General features: G+C 40.4%; 1 protein-coding gene and 1 pseudogene across 5 annotated transcripts in view; both read left to right on the top strand.

Annotated features, from left to right (window-relative positions):
• Galnt1 (polypeptide N-acetylgalactosaminyltransferase 1) overlaps positions 1-20,224 on the top strand; it is an 85,226-nt gene that overhangs the window by 54,593 nt on the left and 10,409 nt on the right. For all 5 annotated transcript variants that reach the window (XM_029471856.2, XM_085833648.1, XM_029471855.2 and 2 more), the window contains 5 exons: positions 8,290-8,497; positions 11,483-11,653; positions 13,353-13,470; positions 15,505-15,685; positions 16,809-16,948. In XM_029471856.2, coding sequence (XP_029327716.1) covers positions 8,290-8,497; positions 11,483-11,653; positions 13,353-13,470; positions 15,505-15,685; positions 16,809-16,948 — 818 coding nt within the window. The remainder of the gene's footprint in view (positions 1-8,289; positions 8,498-11,482; positions 11,654-13,352; positions 13,471-15,504; positions 15,686-16,808; positions 16,949-20,224) is intronic.
• LOC110284522 (pre-mRNA-processing factor 19 pseudogene) lies at positions 1,139-2,975 on the top strand (annotated as a pseudogene).

Raw genomic sequence — 20,224 nt, forward strand, 5'->3', positions numbered from 1 at the left:
TGCCAGCTTATACAAGTGCAAGTGAAAAATTATTAGTTTTCAAGTGTCATCATCTTACCTCCTTAATCTAACAAAAAATAATTTGTAAGCACAGATATTGAAGTGTGCAGTATATAATTAAATGTCAAACTGAGTAAGATCTATGATTAATTAAGTAGAGCACACTGCAGGCATCATGTTTTGCAACCTACTTTTAATAAGGGTTCAGCCTTTGCTGTAACCCAGCACCCAGCAGAGGCAGTGGAGGAGGAGAGTTACTAGGATGTGGGGGAAGTGGATCTGTCAGCAATAGTTCTTTGGGGGTGAGTTTGATCTTCTTGGGCAGCAGGTTCAGTCCTGTAGCAAACACCAAATATGACTTGGCAGCTGCTTACCAGTCCTCTAGGCAGACAGACACCAGGCACGAACCAGCAGCATTCCAGTCCTTTCAGCAAGCAGACACCAGACAGCTGTAGTTCAATCCTGAAGAGACCTCTCGGCTTGCTAGCAGACCTGAGGAGAGGCAGTTGAAGTGGCAAGCTGCTGCAGGAATCTCATGAGCAGTTCTTGGGCAAGTTTTCCTCAAAGGCATAAGTTGAGCTCAACAATGCTATATGTAATGCAAACTAATACATGTGTGTCTTTAGCAAAGATTGAGATGAAGCAAACCAAACCAAGGAAGGCTCAGTGATCATCCCACACTGTCTGTGAGGTCATATTTATACTCCTTCAGCAAGGGTCTTTTCATGCGTCTGCTATATCCAAACATCCACCTGTGTCTGCTTCAGAAAAACAGCCTTTCACATGTTTTAGCAAGATATCCTTTCAGCTGTGTGCCCCAGCAAAACATCATTTGACATAACTAACTTTCCACCTCATCACACTTAAAGAATAACTGTTGACAGGCCAGGGGAGGTGGCTCAGGAGGTCAAAGGTAAGGTGCTTGAGTTCAGTCTCAGGAACCCACAGTAGAGGAAGAGGACTGACTCCCTAGAGTTAGAACACAGAGCCTTGTGCATGTTCCACAGATGCTCTGCCACTGAACCACATCCCCAGATGACAACCGACCCTTAAGAGTTGTACCTCAGCCCAGCACTCAGCCCAGCAGTGGCGGCACACGCCCTTAATCCCAGCACTTGGGAGGCAGAGGCAGGCGGATTTCTGAGTTCGAGGCCAGACTGGTCTACAAAGTGAGTTCCAGGACAGCCAGGGCTATACAGAGAAACCCTGTCTCTAAAGAAAAAAGAAAAAAGAGTTGTACCTTGGCTGTTTCCGTTTGCTGCATCACCGGCCACCTCCCCACGTGAAGCAGTTGTGCAAGCATCACCACGCTGGGCAGCTGTCTACCTGCGTACAAGCACTCCTGAAGTGGCAGGGAAGTGGAGGCTGCGGAGATAGTCTAGTAAACCTCTGTGAGGCAACTGGCAGCAGCGCTACGACGGCACCATGTCCGTGATCTGCTCGATCTCCAATGAAGTGCCAGAGTACCCGTGCGTGTCCCCTGTCTCTAATCATGTGTATGAGCAGCGACTCATTGAGAAAGAAGTACATTGCTGAGAATGGCACAGATCCTGTCAACAACCAGCCTCTCTCAGAGGAGCAGCCCATCGACATCAAAGTTGCTCACCCAATCCGACCCAAGCCTCCCTCCGCCACCAGCATCCCAGCCATTCTGAAAGCCTTGCAGGATAGTGGGATGCAGTCATGCTGCACAGCGTCACTCTTCGCCAGCAACTGCAGACAACCGGCCAGGAGCTGTCCCATGCTCTGTACCAGCACGATGCTGCCTGCCGCATCATTGCCTGGCTCACCAAGGAAGTCACTGCTGCTCGAGAACGGCTGGCTTCTCTGAAACCACAGGCTGGGCTTATTGTACCTCAGGCTGTGTCGAGCTCACAGCCCAGTGTTGTGGGTGCAGGAGAGCCCGTGGATTTGGGTGAACTGGTGGGAATGACCCCTGAGATTATCTAGAAGCTTCAAGACAAGGCCACTGTGCTAACCATGGAGCGTAAGAAGAGAAGAAAGACTGTCCCTGAGGAGCTGGTGAGACCTGAAGAGCTCAGCAAGTACCAACAGGTGGCACCCATGGGGCTAGACAGTGCTAGCATTCTTGGGATTCTCGCTCTGGACCTGTGTCCCTCAGACACCAACAAGATTCTCACTGGTGGGGCAGATAAAAATGTTGTTGTCTTTTGATAAGAGTACTGAGCAAATCCTGGCCACTCTCAAAGGCCATACCAAGAAGGTCACCAGTGTGGCTTTTCATCCTTCCCAGGAACTGTTTTCTGTATCCCCTGATGCTACTATCAGGATTGGTTGGTCCCGAACACGTCCTGTGTACAGGTTGTTCGGGCCCATGAGAGTGAGGTGACAGGCCTCAGCCTCCACGCTACTGGAGACTATCTCCTGAGCGCCTCTGATGATCAGTATTGGGCCTTCTCTGACATCCAGACAGGGCGTGTGCTCTCTAAGGTGACAGATGAGCCCTTGGGCTGCTCTCTTACCTGTGCACAGTTCCACCCTGATGGGCTTATCTTTGGAACAGGAACCATTGACTCCCAGATCAAGATCTGGGACTTGAAGAAGCATACCAGTGTGGCCAACTTCCCTGGCCACTCTGGCCCCATTACCAGCATCGCCTTCTCTGAGAATGGGTACTACCTGGCCATGGCAGCTGGTGATTCCTCAGTCAAGCTCTGGGACTTACGCAAGTTGAAGAACTTGAAGACATTGCAGCTGGACAACAACTTTGAGGTGAAATCACTAATCTTTGACCAGAGCGGCACCTACCTGGCGCTTGGGGGTACAGATGTCCAGATCTGCATCTGCAAACAGTGGACAGAGATTCTTCACTTTACAGAGCACAGTGGCCTGACCACTGGAGTGGCCTGTGGACACCATGCCAAGTTCATCCCTTCAACCGGCATGGACAGGAGCCTCAAATTCTACAGTCTGTAGGCCCTATTGCCTTCTCACAGTTCTGGGCCTCATCTCAGTAGTGGGTTAGAGTTAGAGGGTGGGGGTGGGGGTGGGGCTTTAGGAGGAGAGGGAGGTCTGGTGGGAGGGACATTCACATCATTTCATTTTGGTCTGGATGATGGTCTGAGCCAGGGCACATAGAACACTGCTATCCATGCAGCCTTTGGGCCCCAAGGAACGGTCACCCTTGTAAAGTGCTCAGAGTCGGAGTCCAGCACCTCCCCCAGTGGTGGCAGCTGTTCCATGCCTGCTCTGTTTCAGCTCTTCTGAGACAGGGAGGTGAGCCAAGGGAACTGTGAAGGGGAGGGGCAGGACGACTCTTGCAGGGTTTTGTAAGCAGCGATCTAGTTTCATTTAAAAAAAAAAAAAAAAGCTACACAGTAAAAAGAGTTGTACCTCAGCTTCATATGCCTGCTGTGGCATCTGTGTGTCTATACTTATAGCCACATCCCGTATATAATAATAATAATAAAAGTGATAAAATGAAACTTTTTTGAAATGTCAAAAGAACCGTTGACTATATGTTGATAATTTTCAGTTAGGAGCCAGTTCTTTGAAAAAATTAATTTAAGGACTAGTATATACAGTATACCTTGTGTAATGATAGTGATAGTTCTGAGAAATTAATCATTAGAGAATTTTTATCATTGTACAAATCACAGTATAGTTAACACAAATTAAAATGGCTTTGTCACTAAGCAACACCATACATACTCTTGATCATGGACAGATATGGAATTCTACAGCATGTCTCTGTACAGACATTAGTCTTTCCAGTAACTTGTGCTCAGTTTTATTTATTTGTGGGGAGATATTGTTCCCAGGCAAATTCTCTTTTCCTGTCCTCACTCTTGAAGGTTTTCTAATTCTATGAGAGCCCAAGGAGGCTATGTAGAATAGGATGTTTTTGTAGGATGTGGTCTCATTAGAAATGTGGATGTGCCCACAACTCTGGAGGGACATAAACTCACACACAGCAGTTCTCTGTCCTCTTTCCTAATGTGGGCCTTACTTAGCACTCTGATGTGTATGGAAACTCCTGTGGACAAATACCTACTCTGATGCTGAACTGAGGCTCTTTGTTCTAGGTGGGGCCTCTAGAGTGCTACCCCAGGTTCTCTGATTAGGGTCTGGGTCTCCTTTATCTTCCTGCCTAGAAAGTCTTGAGAATCCTTCTTCCTGTTTCTGGCATCTGGAAGTCACCAGTTACTGCATTCTGCAGTTAAGATTGCATGCAGGTTACCATCCAGAGTTACTGATTGTAGTTTTATTTGGCAATGCTGTTTAGATGATAATTTTGGGTCTCAGTAACCAGAGTAATCTTTTTACTTTTATGTAACTCTGTGTGACTGCGTTTTCTTGTTCCAGAGACACAATATTTCTCACCTGGACTCTACTCTAGACCACCCAATCCTGTCTGTCTGTATTACTTTTCCTGTCTGTTTTCCACCCCACATGTAGAGTAAGTTTGTAGAGGGAACATGCAGGGCTCAGCAGTGAAGAGCAGTAGCTGTTCTTCCAGAGGTTCTATCCCCTACATACACATGGTAACTCACAACCATCTGTAATTCTGGCCCCAGGGGATCCAATACCCTCTTTGATCTCCTTGGATACCAGGAACACATGTGAAGAGATTTAAATGCAGGCAAAATACTCATATACATAAAATAAAAATAAATAAAATTTAAAAGTTAAAAATGTGATGGGTGCAGTTCTCCAGGATATGTATGACCTAGCCCCAGCTCTAGTCATACTGTGAGCCATGTACTGCTACCTATTCCCATACTGCTGCTTTGTCCTCAGCTTCCTCTGAGTTTATTCAGCGTGTCACCCTCTGCTGCCTAGGTTCTTCCCTGTGTTCCCATGCCCAGAGCACTGTTCTCTAGCAAATGTACTTCCCCATCTTCCCAGCCTGGTTACCATCTAATCTCCCTCAGTGCTCGATAACTGATTTCTAGAAGCTTTTCTTGACCTTGCAAGACCTGTATTGCCACAGACCCCCTCCTAAACACACCTGGGAACACAATTCTTACCAGAATTTCAAAACATAATGTCTATGATGTCTCTATAGATAGTCTTCTGTTCTGGCTGCTGCACACCATTATCTGACCCAGAGCTTGCTTGGCCTGGCTGTACTGGTTTTTTATAGTGTTCTGATATTTCTCAGATGTTATAGGGAATAGTATACTTTTCTTGTTTGTTTGTTTGTTTTTGTAACATGTAGGTTTGTTTAAAATCTGCTTGGTGCATTGTGAATATTGGTTTTGCAGTTTTTAGTGAACTGAGATAGGAATTTTCAAGAATTACATAAGCACTTTGCCTGTGTTAATACACTTAAGGTAAAGTGGCAGAAAGAACTCTTATCTGTGTGAACCAGTTAGATGGGAATGAAAGCTTTCTGTGAAATGAAAAACTACAAACCTTAGTGGCTCCATAGGACTCTTTGCTAAATGAAGAAGGGAAGGAGCCAGAAAAGGATCTAAGAGCTGTGTAGGGCTTTTCAGTACCAAAAAGACTTTCAGTACCCAAAGCTCACACGTTACGTTTTCCCCCAAATTGCCTGTGTATGATGTCATTAGTAAGGGAAAGAATGTATAGCCAGCACAGTGACAATGACTCCATTGTGGTTATATTTTTTTAATTTAGTATGTGTAATTATTTGTTTTGGGGGACAGACACACATGTGCACGCATGCACGCACACCCATATACGCTAAGGCATACAAGTAGATGTGAGTTTATTCTCTCCACCCTGTGGGTCCCAGGAATCAAACTCAGCTTATCATCTTGGAGACAAGCACACTTACCCAGTTTTGCCATCTTAGCAGCCTCAGAACTAATTTTTACCTTGTAAGAAATGAAAATGTGCATTCCCAGTTGAATCTTAGGGCACTTTTTGTGAGTGCTTAGAATATTGCCAATGGAAACACAAAAATGTGAGGTAAATCTACCTTTCTCAGAAACTTTTGAAGTCAGAAATTACGAACAATTAAAGTACTGTAAAATAGTGTGTACTAATGTACAAGACAAGTTTCAGCAGTACCAGCAAGTGACACGACTGACATCTTTGTGATGTGTGGCAGGGATGCTTAGGGGTCCATTTACAAGACATCAGAAGGCAGGATATCTGAGGAGGCGGGGCTTCTACTCACCAGTTACCTTCCGAGAACTCCATTCTTACAAATTATGTATGGACTGAAGACACACATTTCTTAGTGTCCGTTGTATAAAGGTCACAAAGATGTCAGAATGCCCAGGGGATTTGTTAGAGTGCTACAGAATCAGCATTGAAAACTTGGTGTCGTTGTTTATAGGCAGGACAGTATTAATAGCTTTCTGAAATGTAGGACTTTAAGATTAGATTGCTTTGGTTTTTAAGGCTTATTTTTAAAACTATTTTGAAAAAAAAAAACTATTGGGAGACATTGTTTATCATACAACTAACTTCGATCGATTTAAGATATTAGACCATGCCTAATGAGCCTGCCTAGAATGACCACAGGTGATTCTGTTCAGTTCTAGACATGTAGACTAGATGCTAATCCATATTTGTACTGATTAAGTATTCCACATTTCCTGTATGTAATCCCTTCCATTAAATTCTGTTTGCTTGTTGGGTTTGTTGTTAGTTTTGTTTGCTTCTTGCTACTACAAAGCCCAGGCCAGTCTGGCCTTAAATTTAAGGTCCTTACTCCTCCACCCCATCCCCCAACTTCCAGGAGTACAGGTATCCCCACTATTCCTGCCAGTACTCATGGTGCTCTGTCTCGTGGTAAATGATGGGTTTGAAGTTAGGCAAGCCTGGGCTTAACAAACATCATCTTGATCAAATTCATTTAATAGTCTGAACTAGATATTAATTTCTAAAGTATGTGTATTAACACAATCTTACAGATCATTGTAACATTATGCAGAAAAGTCACAAACCCACTCATTACCAACACAAAAATGTTTTTCTCAGATTGACATTATTCACACCTTTTCACTCAGAATCTGGTTATATTCGTCTCACTTTATCACTTAGTTTATGAACTCATAGTGCTATTTGAAACAGTATTTTTAGCACAAATATTAGGAAATAAGTTAACCATAAAAAAGATTAGTAATCTGTCTTTTTGGAGGGTTTTGGATTTCCTGTTGATTTTACTAGTGTCTTACCAAACTGAATCATCTTCTAGGGAACACTTTGGATCTCTGTGTTCAGTATTTTAGTAGCCTCTTAGTCGCACACTGTGATTTCTGTGAATTGAGTGCTGAGCTTTACAGCCTGAATGGTACTTCCATCATGGAGTCAGTTGTGCTAACATCTGGGGCATTGTTACACCTAGATAGATGATACATATCTATGAACTCACATTAGTTAGAAAGACATGGTCCAATCACTATCAATAGTTTGTAATTCGTGCTTGTCTGGCAAAGATCTTTCTGTACCTTTCAGTTCCTGTCTAGCATTTCCCTTACGAGATTTTTACTTCTGCCTCCCGCCTTCTGACTTTAGACTTAGATAGTCAGAAACTATGGTGATCAGTGAGACACATTGTTTCTGTCTTGGAATAAAGCTCACCATTTTAACAACTAATAGTTGTGACATAAAGTATTTCTTTTTTCTGTTCTCTAGATTGGATATTCTTTTTTTCCTTTTTCATGCACATTCTGTGTGTGTGTGTGTATGTGTGTGTGTGAGAGAGAGAGAGAGAGAGAGAGAGAGAGAGAGAGAGAGAGAGAGAGAGAGAGAGTGTGTGTTGGGGGTATTAGCATTTTAACACACACACACAGAGAGAGCGAGAGAGAGAGAGAGAGAGAGAGAGAGAGAGAGAGAGAGAGAGAGAGAGAGAGAGAAAGTTGTGGGTATTAGCATTTTAATTTTTGAGACAGGATTTTAAAACTCCCTGTGTAGCCTACACTGGCCTCAAACTCAAACTCCTGCAGCTCCTGCCTTCCAGATATTGGGATTACAAGTATGTTCCATCATGCCTGGATTACCAGTATGCACTGCCATGCCTGGCTCAGCAGCCTCTTTGCTTCTGTTGCAGTTTCTTTAGCATTATTAGGAAGAGAGTTGTGAAGGCTGGTAGATGATGTATGGTGACGTGCCTGTCCTGGGTGATAATTGAGCCATAGATACTGCCTTAGTGTTCAGGTGGCAAGATAGAGGCAGCTAGTTCATACTTTCATGAAATTAGCTTCCTTTAGGAACCGGTGTTGATGGGACAAGGGGCCTCACTTAGTGCTCTGTCAGTATGTATATGTTAAAGGGATGCTGCAAATCAAAGTTGCTTTACATTTGAGTAATGCCAGTTCATGTAATTCATTTGTTGTGTTATATTTTCAGACTTTTTGAAAAGACCTCTAGAGAGTTATGTGAAAAAACTGAAAGTGCCGGTTCACGTCATTCGAATGGAGCAGCGCTCTGGGTTGATCAGAGCTCGATTGAAAGGAGCTGCTGTGTCCAGAGGCCAAGTGATCACCTTCTTAGATGCTCACTGTGAATGTACCGCAGGGTGGCTGGAGCCTCTGCTGGCCCGGATCAAACAGGACAGGTAAGTTTCTGCAGTTGGTGAATTTGTTCTTAGTACTTTTATCTTAAACTGTGTGGAACATTGCAAATTTCTTTTTTTTAAGTAAGCATAAAAACACCATCCTTTCAAATTGTCTTTAAAATGCCTCCAAGAGTATTCCAAACAAAATGCAAATAAGACCTCTTTCTTAAAGTCTGGCAGTTAACACATTTGCAAACTATCCTAATGGGGATGAATTAGGTAGCATGTTGTAGAATAATTACTCCACGCTCTGTTGACCAAATGGGTCTGGAACAGGTAGACAGCCAACTCAGGGAAAGTTTGCTCGTCCCTGCTTTCAAAGGATACCATTGGGGCAGGCAGATTATCTCATCTTTGTTGACATGGTCACAGCTCTCATCTTGTAGCACAGAGTTGAAGAGAAGACATTGTATCCTGTAATCCTCGGTCGTATATGGAATGATTCTGTCACTCTATTAATATAGAGTGAGCGTCGCTGTAGTGTGTCTGTGGTGGTCAGCTTTCATGTTACACACTTCGAAAAGAATTGTCTGTTTCTGTCTTGGTTCCTAAGCACCAGGAAAGAAGTAACGCCAGTCTGCTTGACCTGTATTCAATTTCTATTTGCTGTGGCAATTTGACCTTGAAGCTGTCTACATCAACTTTAAGGTTTAGAGTAGACCTTTTTTTAAAGATTTATTTATTTATTATATGTAAGTACACTGCAGCTGTCTTCAGACACTCTAGAAGAGGGAGTCAGATCTCATTACGGGTGGTTGTGAGCCACCATGTGGTTGCTGGGAATTGAACTCAGGACCTTCAGAAGAGCAGTCAGTGCTCCTAACCTCTAAGCCATCTCTCCAGCCCCCTAGAGTAGACTTTTACTAGCCCAGTGGAGAATGGGGGCAGGTAAGGCCATTTCTTAGCAAATGGTGGCATCGAGCTGTCTATTCTCAGAGACACAGAACCAACCAGCATCGGATCAGAACACACCCAACAGTTTAAGAAAGAGACCCTTGCCGTGAAGAATCAAAAGAATAGAATTTCCCTCTAAATATTTTTCTGTAAGTAAAAGGTGATCGGTTTAAGGAAATACTTGCATAAAGATAACAAATTTTAGAAATATGATCCTAGACATATACAGAGAAAGCAATGTGTGATGTGTAGAAAAAAGTTGAGTAAAACAAGAAAATAATTTACAGTTGGGCTGTGTGGTAGATTATATATCCTAAATAGTTTCCAACAGATACAGTGCTAGATAAATACAAAAGCAGATTTTTTTTAAATGCACTACTGAGTTATTATAAAGGGGAAAAAATATACATCACAAAGTGAGAACAAACAAGCTGTCCATTCACTCAAGGCAGCTGATATTTGTGGTTTCTGAAATGAACTCTGAGTACGGTTTGTCCCTTGATAAATGTATAAGTTGGGAGTAACTGGAGCAAAGCCGAGGCCCAGCTCATGGTGAGGCATGCTATGGATCTTAACAGCAAATACCCAAGTAAAGGTGAGGTACTGAAATTTGTACACCCAGTGAGAATGAGAACTGGATCACACACATCAGAGGAAAACTTGCTGTTTTACCTTTGGTGTGGAAGAGGCGGACAGTGACCACCTTGATGTTCAAGCAGGATATAGAAAAAGTAGGAAAATGGAACTATTTTTATGAGGCTACAATAATTTTAATTAAAAAAATGAAGACCTATGCTTTAATTTTTAAATAATGTGTGTGTTTGTGTGTGTTTGTCTGTGCCTGTGTCTGTCTGTCTGTCTGTGTGTCTGTGGGTGTCCTGCCAGAGGACAACTTGCAGGCTTTCGTTTTCTCCTTCCACTGTGAGTGCAGTAATCAGCCTCAGATTGATGTGTTTAGAAGCAGGCACATTTAGCTATTGGGCCATCTTGCTGCCTCAGAGACATACAGAGAGAGTCCTGGTGCTCAGGGAGAGGTCAAGCGACAACACTCTGAAGTTGGTTTTCTCTGTCTACATGTAGATCTAGGATTGAACTCCAGTGATCAAATCTGTTTACCCTCTGAGCCATTTCACAAGCTCATGGAAAAGATTTCTTTAAACACCAATGAAATGTGATTTGATATCACATTCTATAAACTACTAAAGGCTGTACTTGGGATGTTTTTCCTTCAAAAGAACTGTTGTCATTTGTGTTTTTAGTTTTTAAAAAAGCTAACTGGATGAATATATGATCACACAGTCTATATAGAGAAATATAAACCAGAAAGAAAAAAGTTCCCTCTAGTAATTAAATTTTTTACCTGGTAGTAATGCACACCTTTAGTCTCAGAACTCAGGAGACAGAGGCAAGAGAATCTCTGAATTTGAGTTCAGCCTAGTCTGCATAGTAAGTTCCTGGACAACCAGGACTATGTAGAGATACCTTGTCTCAAAAAACAAACCAAACAAGCAAACGAAATTATATATATAATACAAGTAAATATATATATATATATATATATATATATATATATATATTTTCACACATATATGCATATATATAATATATTATATTTTAAATGTAATTGAATTAAAAATATAAGAAATCAACTTCAAAGTTAATAGCATTATGGTAAAGCTATTAACCATAGGGAGAAATATGTATATAAGTATATAACATGATGTTGCCATTAATTATGTACATCAGTGCTGGACATTTTCCCTGAAAGCAGATTATATACTTACTTCCCCACTAACAAAATACTGAAGAATAGAAATGATAAGAGTTGTTTACAAAGAAAAATTTTGCCTAAAAAGGATTGTGTATCACTAAAAATTAATTTTTGAAATACTTTATAATATTTTCCAAGTTTCAGATAGTAAAGAGTGTGTGTAAAAGAAGAAATACAAAAAGACAGAAGGTTCTCATCCAACAAATGATTTTGATACTAACTTGGTATAGATTATGGCATAAAGAAACCTTAGCATTGTTTAGTTGTATAGTGTTATGTAGGCACAGTTGAAGATTTTAAATTTGCTTTTATGACCTCAGGAGAACAGTGGTGTGTCCTATCATAGATGTGATCAGTGATGACACTTTCGAGTACATGGCGGGCTCTGACATGACCTATGGTGGATTCAACTGGAAGCTCAATTTCCGTTGGTATCCTGTTCCCCAGCGAGAAATGGACAGAAGGAAAGGTGACCGGACTCTTCCTGTCAGGTAATTTGTCAGAGGTTTTCTTTATAGTATGTTGCAGAGTTGTGACACTTTTTCATGGGGTTAAAGGTGTCCTTTGAGAAACAAATAATTGTATACTTTGTACATATTTCACATATTTTTTAAAGAGGGATTTTTTTCCCCCTCTAGCTAAAAAAGTTATATTTTGTTTTCATTCTGTAAACTCCTAGTACACATGATAAGTGATGATAACATACATACATTCTTTCTTTTCTGTATGAGAACATTTCAGATTTCTAAGTTTAGTCTGTGTTTAAATCAAGCTACTCCTCAATCAGCTGTGTCCTTATGTTAAATACTAGCTCAAAGTTGTGTCTTGTGCTGTAACATTTTACTAGCATGTACCATCTGGGTGGTACTTACTAACTTTTAAGCTTAGAAAAGCTTGATCCTCACAATGCTAAATAGAGATTTTGAAAAATACATTCAATTTAAGGAGTCTAAGATAGAAAGTTCACAGTACTAAGAATCAAGAAAGATGCTAAAAATAACTAGAATTTCCATTAATGTGTATTTTTTATTACTATACTTGATCACATGTGGCTTTATTCAGGAAGGCATAAAGAGCATGCTGGTAAGGACATGACCTGAGACTTAGCTACATAGACAGAAACCCTAGTATTTACTCCAGGTGCGTCCACCTGCAGTGTCTGTAGTAATGGATGGAATACCAGTTTTTCCCATTCAGGTTTCTCTGGTCTGTTCTCCTTTAAATTCAAATCCAATTCTGGAGAAGTCAACGACATTTATTTTTTCCCACTCATTCTTTTCTAGCCTGAGTTCTTACCAGTACAAGGAAGCTCTTAGTACATACAGATCAGTGTAAAATCAAGGACATTTGAAAACTTTGTAAATTGCAGCTTTCACTTGAGAGACAATGCTGCTGCCCTAGTGGGGCCTGGAATAGTGCGGGTCAATGGCTTCTGAACTTAGGAACCTTAGTTCTGCAGCCAAGAACTTGTACTTTCTTCTGCTGGAGTCTGTTTTTCCCCTTTCACATTCATCCTTCATGGAAATCAATGGTTAACTGAAACCACGGATACCCATTTATTTAAACCCTCTTTCATTATCATTCCTCTGCATACTTAGTTCTCCGTGCTGTTACCTCCACACCACCCTGTGCACACCTGGACTTGTCTTTTGCAGTGGACATGCGTGGGTGGTCAGCATGGCGGTCCCTTTAGAAGGAGAATGTTGATGTTACTCTGCCTGCATCCTCTCCTCTCCTTTAAGATTTTTGTAAATCTAGGAAAGGGTCTTTGTTTTTATCCTGTTTTAACCTACCATTTTTGCAGTATTTGCCACCCGTTGGAACTTGGCATTTTAACCCTAACCCAAGTCTAGTTGAATAAAATAGTCAACTACCTTTTTACTTGCTAAGATTTTGGAGTCAAGTACCTGGTCAAATGGAGATTATGAGAAATACATTCAGTTTATGAACTGTGAGATAGAAAGTCCATCAGCACTAAAGATCAAGGAAGATGCTAAGGACAAGAAGCATGCTTAGGGCTTAAACAGAGTGTGGACAGGTACAGATCCTGTCTGACACAGAAAACCCCATGGGCATAAACATTGCTCTGTAGTTATAAACAACTGTAGAACTGTAGTACCTTTATCAAAACACTGATGATAAATATTAAATTACTAAAACTAATGGCATAGTATTATGATTGAATTTCAGAACACCTACAATGGCTGGAGGCCTTTTTTCAATAGACAGAGATTACTTTCAGGAAATTGGAACATACGATGCTGGAATGGATATTTGGGGAGGAGAAAACCTAGAAATTTCATTTAGGGTAAGTTCCCTTTAACAAAAAATAAAATTTTTTACTTAATCACAAATATGTGTTCATTATTTTTGTTGTTTATATAAGAAATAAAATTCAGTGATTTTAATCTGACTCTAGAACCTTCAAGTTTGATGACATTATGGAAGACTTTAAAAGAAACAATTTCAGTAAAGAATCCAGTTATTTTTAATAGTCTAGCTGTTAAACCTGTGCATAATCCTTCAGTTCTCAATTTCTGTTATTATAAGGAAGTAATTCAGGCATCAGCAACTAAATAGACACAATTTGTAATTTAAACAGGCTGCTTTGATGTGTAACTGAAAACAATTTTATTGTATTATATACTTCTTAGCTACTTGAAAATTGCTCTTATTAAATCTGATTACCTTATTGGTTTTATATTTTTCAATAAAAGGCGACAACAGTTATGGAGATGGTTCAGTCAGTAAAGTGCTTGCCATATACACAAGGAGATCTGAGTTAGATCCTGGGTCCACCTTAAAAAGAAGCTGAACATCGATCTGCTGAGGTGGCTCAGTGGGTGAAGTCTTCCTGCAGTCTCAGTCGACATGATAGAAGGAGAGAACTGACTCCTACAAGTTGTATTCTAACATACACATACCAAGTAAATTAATTGCTTAATTATTTTTTTAACGGTTAGGCATGACAATCAATGCAAGCTGTAATCCCAGTGCTGGAGACATCGAGACAGTAGAATCCATAGCTAAGCCAGTGAACTCTGGTTTCAGTGTAAAATCCTGTCCCCAAAAAATAAGGTAGAGAGTGATTTATAGACACCCAACATTAACCTCTGACCCCCACACACATGCATACACATCCACCACAGAAAAGAAGAGAAGAGTACAACATTCTGGAATTACTCTTCAGTTCATCCAACCCACGTGTTACTACTATCAGCACGTTAGATGGTAACCTATGCTGCTAATAGCTGCTAACACATAGCATCTTACAGTAGAGACAAAACCCGAGTGTGCTGTAGGTGGAAGCAGGAAGCACTCGCTTCACTACCAATGACTCTGCCCGCCTGTAAAGGAGAGGAGCAGCATGACAGCTTCAGGAAATCCCATCCAGCTCTGATCCAACACAGTGTAATCCTGGGAAAACCTGAGGTAGACAGACTGAATATTTAACAAAGGCAGATTTCTTTCAAAATGTGGATCTTAATTGTAAATATAGTTTCCTTATGGTACAAAAATATATTTTGAAACAATTGCTTTGAATCAAGAATATAAGTCTGTTCTTGATTCTCTGTTTGTTCCATGTGTGCATTGATTGAACAAATAGAGTAGGACATGTGCTGTCTTTGTGTGTTGAAGAAATCATGGTGGTGTCTGTTCTATGTGATATGTTATCAGTGGCACAAGTTGAGAGGCAGAAATAGAAAAGATTTGGGTACTCCACGATCATGGGTGTGTGTGTGTGTGTTAAATCGTAAGCCACATCAAACATGTTTGAGCATTTCTGACATCGTGTGTCCTTGCTGACATCATCATCTGCATTTAAAGAACTGCAAGACATCTTACTCTTCTATGATCTATTCTTAATCTTTATCTGATTTTGACCAAGATTTTGCAAAACATTTGATCCTAGGGCAATATTGGTTATATACCAGAGCAGAATCTCTGAGCCCTAACCTTTGTTGTTTGTTTTTGAGATGGTTTCATTGGGTCATATTAGCTGGCCTGGAACTCTCTAAATGGACAGGGTGGCTTTAACTCGTGCAGATCCATTGTCTACTTCCTGAGAGTTGGTATTAAATGCAGCATAGACCACCATAGCCAGGCGTGTGCTCTGAATTTTAAACTACATGTCCAACACAGTGTGCTTTGCTCTTTAAGTCAGATTTGATAATTTGGAGACATTTTAGGGAAAATTTACCAGTAACTAGAGCTTTTTTCCATTCATGGTTTTAAATAAAAGCCAAAGCCCTTTCCATTGAAGAGAAAACTATGCATGAATCCTACAGGAGCCTTTGTTAGATAGTCACTAAGTCACTAAGCCGTGTCCTGCTCTTTTCAGATTTGGCAGTGTGGAGGAACTTTGGAAATAGTGACATGCTCCCATGTTGGTCATGTGTTTCGGAAAGCTACACCCTACACATTTCCAGGAGGGACAGGCCAGATTATCAATAAGAATAACAGGCGGCTTGCAGAAGTATGGATGGATGAATTCAAGAATTTCTTCTATATAATTTCTCCAGGTTAGTGTATATTGAATGATTTATACAAGAGTATACTTTTCTTTTTATTTTTATTTTATTTTATTTTATTTTTTTTTAAGATTTATTTATTTATTATATGTAAGTACACTGTAGCTGTCCTCAGACACTCCAGAAGAGGGCGCCAGATCTCGTTATAGATGGTTGTGAGCCACCATGTGGTTGCTGGGATTTGAACTCTGGACCTTGGGAAGAGCAGTCGGGTGCTCTTACCCACTGAGCCATCTCACCAGCCCCTACTTTTCTTTTTATATGTTTATAATTTTTTTTTAATCTGAGCAGGGTACACTTGTGCCACAGTTCATGTGTGAACTCCACATTTAACTTGTGGGAGTTGATTCTCTCTTTCTACCATATGGATGCCAGGGATTGAACTCAGGTCTTCAAGTTTTGTTAGCAAGAATCTTTTTCCACTAAGCCATCTCAGGAGGTACTCCCAACTGAGCCACATCCCCTGCCCCATAAAACAGTGCCACCTCAGAAGTGTGTTATGAGCAGCCTCCATAAGCAGGCCCTCCATGCTGCATGTATAGGGCTTTTACGAAATCATCTCATGTCATAAAGCCAGTACGGAGCCCATAGCATTCCTCAAGAGGGTTCTCTACAAGAATAATCGGGCTTTTGTGTTTGTTTTCTCCTTCTCAGCAGTAAGCCTGTCTGAAAGTATTCTTGATACTTTCTATTCTGCTTTGAATGTTCAGTTAGAATTCTTCAAGATTCAGATGGGTGTGAACATAGTTCAGTGAGTTATAGGAGAGAAAGCTGACTGGAAATAGTTGTACTGTTTAATATTTACAACAAACATCTTAATAGAATTTTTTTTACCTTAATGTACATTAAAGTTTTTTGATCCCTATGTAGCTTATTATTGTTTAATATTAGTATGTGTTGCATTCTCACATTTTTTTCTTTGAAAAAAATTAAAATACATGCTTTATCATTGCTTTCTACTCTGGGAGGTGGGTCCCTAGCATACCCTTAGAGCTCATATATCACCTAATAACTGCCCATTTCCCGTTCAGCTGCTTTGTGAGGATGAGCATATAGGCAGACATGTGCTACCAATCAGAACTCTAATAAATCAGTCAATTCTTTCTTTCAACAGGTGTTACAAAGGTAGATTATGGAGATATATCATCAAGACTTGGTCTAAGACGTAAACTACAATGCAAACCTTTCTCTTGGTACCTAGAAAATATTTACCCTGATTCTCAAATTCCTCGTCACTATTTCTCATTGGGAGAGGTAAAAACAAGTATATGTGTAATATGTATTCTGTATAGTTGTTATGTCTTTAAGAAGTTGAAACTTCTAACCTCTAAGGTTCTTAAAGTACCTTCGTTATTAAAGTGTATTTAACCTCAAGTATGGGTAAGGAAATAGTTTGCCTCATAAGGTGAAATCTTTTAACTCCAATTTCAGGGAATCCAGTGTTCTCTTGTGGCCCCTAAGAGTACTAGGCATAATACATGCTGATTAAATGCACAGAAATTAAAATGAATCATTTTTTTAATTAAATGTAGCAATGTCATCAGTGTATGTATTTTTAACAAGCTAAGCCATTTACTTGAAACCTGCACCTTCTAAAGCTAATACCCTTGGGTTACTCCAGGTCAAAGCCTGAGAAATTTCAGTGACAATAATTTGATGAGGAGGGTTGACACACTTCTGTACATACATTTGGGGTACATGTTTATTTTCCTTTGAGAATTCTAAGTTTCACAGTTTTAACATGGAAATGGGGAAATACATGTTTGTGTCTTGTGATGCTCTATGTTGCTTCTCTTAGAATTCAGCATTATTTTTCTTGAAATAATTGGCTTATTAATGCTTATAAATAAGACAAATTTGCAAATTAGTTGTACTTTTTAATCCCAGTACATGCCTATACTAAAAGATCTAGTGTGAAAAAAGATGTTGCCGTCTGTTATAGTGACCTTGACCTTGACAGTAAACAGTTTCTTGTATCTTGTTTATAATATGTCAGTTATTTGTTTGTTTGTTTGTTTGTTTGTTTATGTCTAGTTAGACCTCTGTTCTATGTTTGAGAACTCAAATTGGAGCCAGGTGTAGTGACACTGCATTGAATCTGAGCAGTGGGAGACAGAGGCAGGTGGATCTCTGAATTTGAGTTATACTAGAAATACCCTCCCCCCACCAAAAACAAATCAGTTTGATCTTTCTTAGACTAGACTTGGGTCTTTTAAAAACATTGTTTAAAAGTTTAGTCTCTTAAGTCAGAATTCTCCTGCAAGTCTGAGTTATTTCTTCTCTTGGAAGAAAACCAACCATCTTCCATAAATCTATAGTAACTTTTTCCTCCCTTCATTCCAAGAACTTTTTTTTGTATTCTCATCTGTTGACTTCCTGTTAGAGGTAGTCATGCCTTTGTTTCCATGGTCACCTTAGAGATTCTTGTGTGCATCACTGAATTACTACTTAATGAGTACTTTACCACTTGTAAATTGACTACTCCCGCTCCAAATTTTTGAAGCAAAAATATTGGACTACTCCTTCATTAGAGTACTCTAGCCTATTAAACCATAAAGACCTGAACTGTCTTTTTCTAGTAATCTAAGTTCCTAAGATCCTATTTGTTAGTTCAAGGTGGTAATTTTCAACAGCCTAGTATAGATTTAGCATCAGTTTAGGTGCTCATAACAATCATATAGGAAAAGATGTATGGAAGTGTGTTAAAGGAATTTGTTTTTATTGATCTGTGGGGTAAAGGTCATTTTTTATAGTTGTTATAACTTTAAACGTTGCTGTCTTCATGAGTCCCTTGATAGCATTATGTGTATAGTACTTACCGACTGTCTTCTGGTTATTGGCCCTTCTTTATTGTCTACATGTCTGTCTTTTCCAGGGGACACAGGACTTCTGCCTTGTTACATTATAGTCGGTCATTCCTTCCCTTCCTCCTTCCTCTAATAAACTTCTGTGGTTGGAATTTGGCATAATTTTCTTCTGAGACACTCTTAAGTTAAAATCTCTGAAGGATTTCAGAGAGGGCAAAGGGAAGGTTCTTTGAGGAGCATAGGCTATATTGACTGTCTCTGTTGGGGATGGGACACTCGTGTCTAGGGTAAGTCCAGCCTGTTTCCATGCCCGTGCTTTATTACTGCCTTGGGTCACTTTTATACTATTGCACCAGGATTGAGCAGTTGTCCTAGAAACCATATTGCTCACAAACTGAAAGTCTGTATCCTCCAGCCCCTGGGGTATGCAGTTAGGGGCAGTCATTGCTGTGCTCCTTAGCCTCGCCAGTTGGTGAAACTGGCTTTGTGTTACTTACGTGCTCCTTTTTACCTGCTAGTGTAGATACTGTGCTTTTTCCCTTCCTGCCCCTCGCTCGGAAAACATACAGTTTCCATTGGGTTGATAGGTCAGGAAGTAGGTCTGTGCTGCCTGTTGTAGCAGTTGAACACAGGCCATCGAATGACAAACTCACATAGAAAAAAATTACAAACCCAAGTAGAGGGGAAATCCATCTGTTTTGTAATAGAAGTCAAAAACAGATTTCCTTTTGTAAGCATAATTGCACATGGATACAAGAAGGCCACAGCCATACCTCCGATTTTAGTCTCCTTGACACTCAGAGTATGTAACCCCATCTCTGTAAGTAGGGATTTCTTCTCTGGTTTTTATTCATTTAACAACTATTTGAGTGCCTACATGGCATAAAATAAAGTGAAAATCCCACTCTTGTTGATCTTTATTGGGCATCTCAGATAGTGGCTAGAGTGGATGAGACAGAGCATGAAATCATGCTGTATTGTGTAGGGTTGTTGAGGAAGGCACCCCCTAAGGTAATTTGTGGGCAGAAACCTGAAGGAAGTTACTAACTAAGCCGTATACATGGCTGAGGTGAAAGTTTCAGAGCAAGGGAGGAAGGAATGCAAAGGTTCCTAAGATAAGTATGTACTTGATGTTACAGAAACAGTAGGGAGCTCCTTGTCTACAAGAAAACAAGCAGGCAGGTAATAAAACCATAACAAGGGGAAACTAGGGAGGTGGCTCAGTGAGCATGGCGTTTGAGCCACAAACATGAGGACCTGAGTTCAGATTCCATGAACTCATGCAAGACTGAACACTGGTGTTTGTCTCTATAATCCCAGTGCTTCTGTGGTGAGATAGGAGGCAGAGACAGGAGACGTTCCTGGGTCAGTTAGCCAGGTTTATGCAGTGGCAAATAGCAAAGAGAAAGTGGAAGATTCCATTTCAAAGTGAAGACTGACAAGCAAGGTAGTCATCATTGTAAATATAAACCCTCTCATACATATACATATACTGCATAGAGGACCCAGCCAGAGGCAACTGGAATAGTTTGGAAGCCATAGACCTTACTAATCCTAATACTTGGGAGGACAGAGGCAGGATTGCATGTTTGAGGTCAGCCTAGTCTACATAGTGAGTTCCAAAGCTACATAAGGAGACCCTGCTGGAAAATCAAAACAAAAAAAGTAGACGGTAAAGTTAAAAGAGCAGGAGAGTGATATCTCAAAGACTTGAGTGAACAGA

This window comes from Mus caroli, unplaced genomic scaffold (genome assembly GCF_978045245.1).
Source record: "Mus caroli unplaced genomic scaffold, Mus_caroli_1 scaffold_19, whole genome shotgun sequence".
In the NCBI taxonomy this organism is placed as follows: Eukaryota; Metazoa; Chordata; class Mammalia; order Rodentia; family Muridae; genus Mus; species Mus caroli.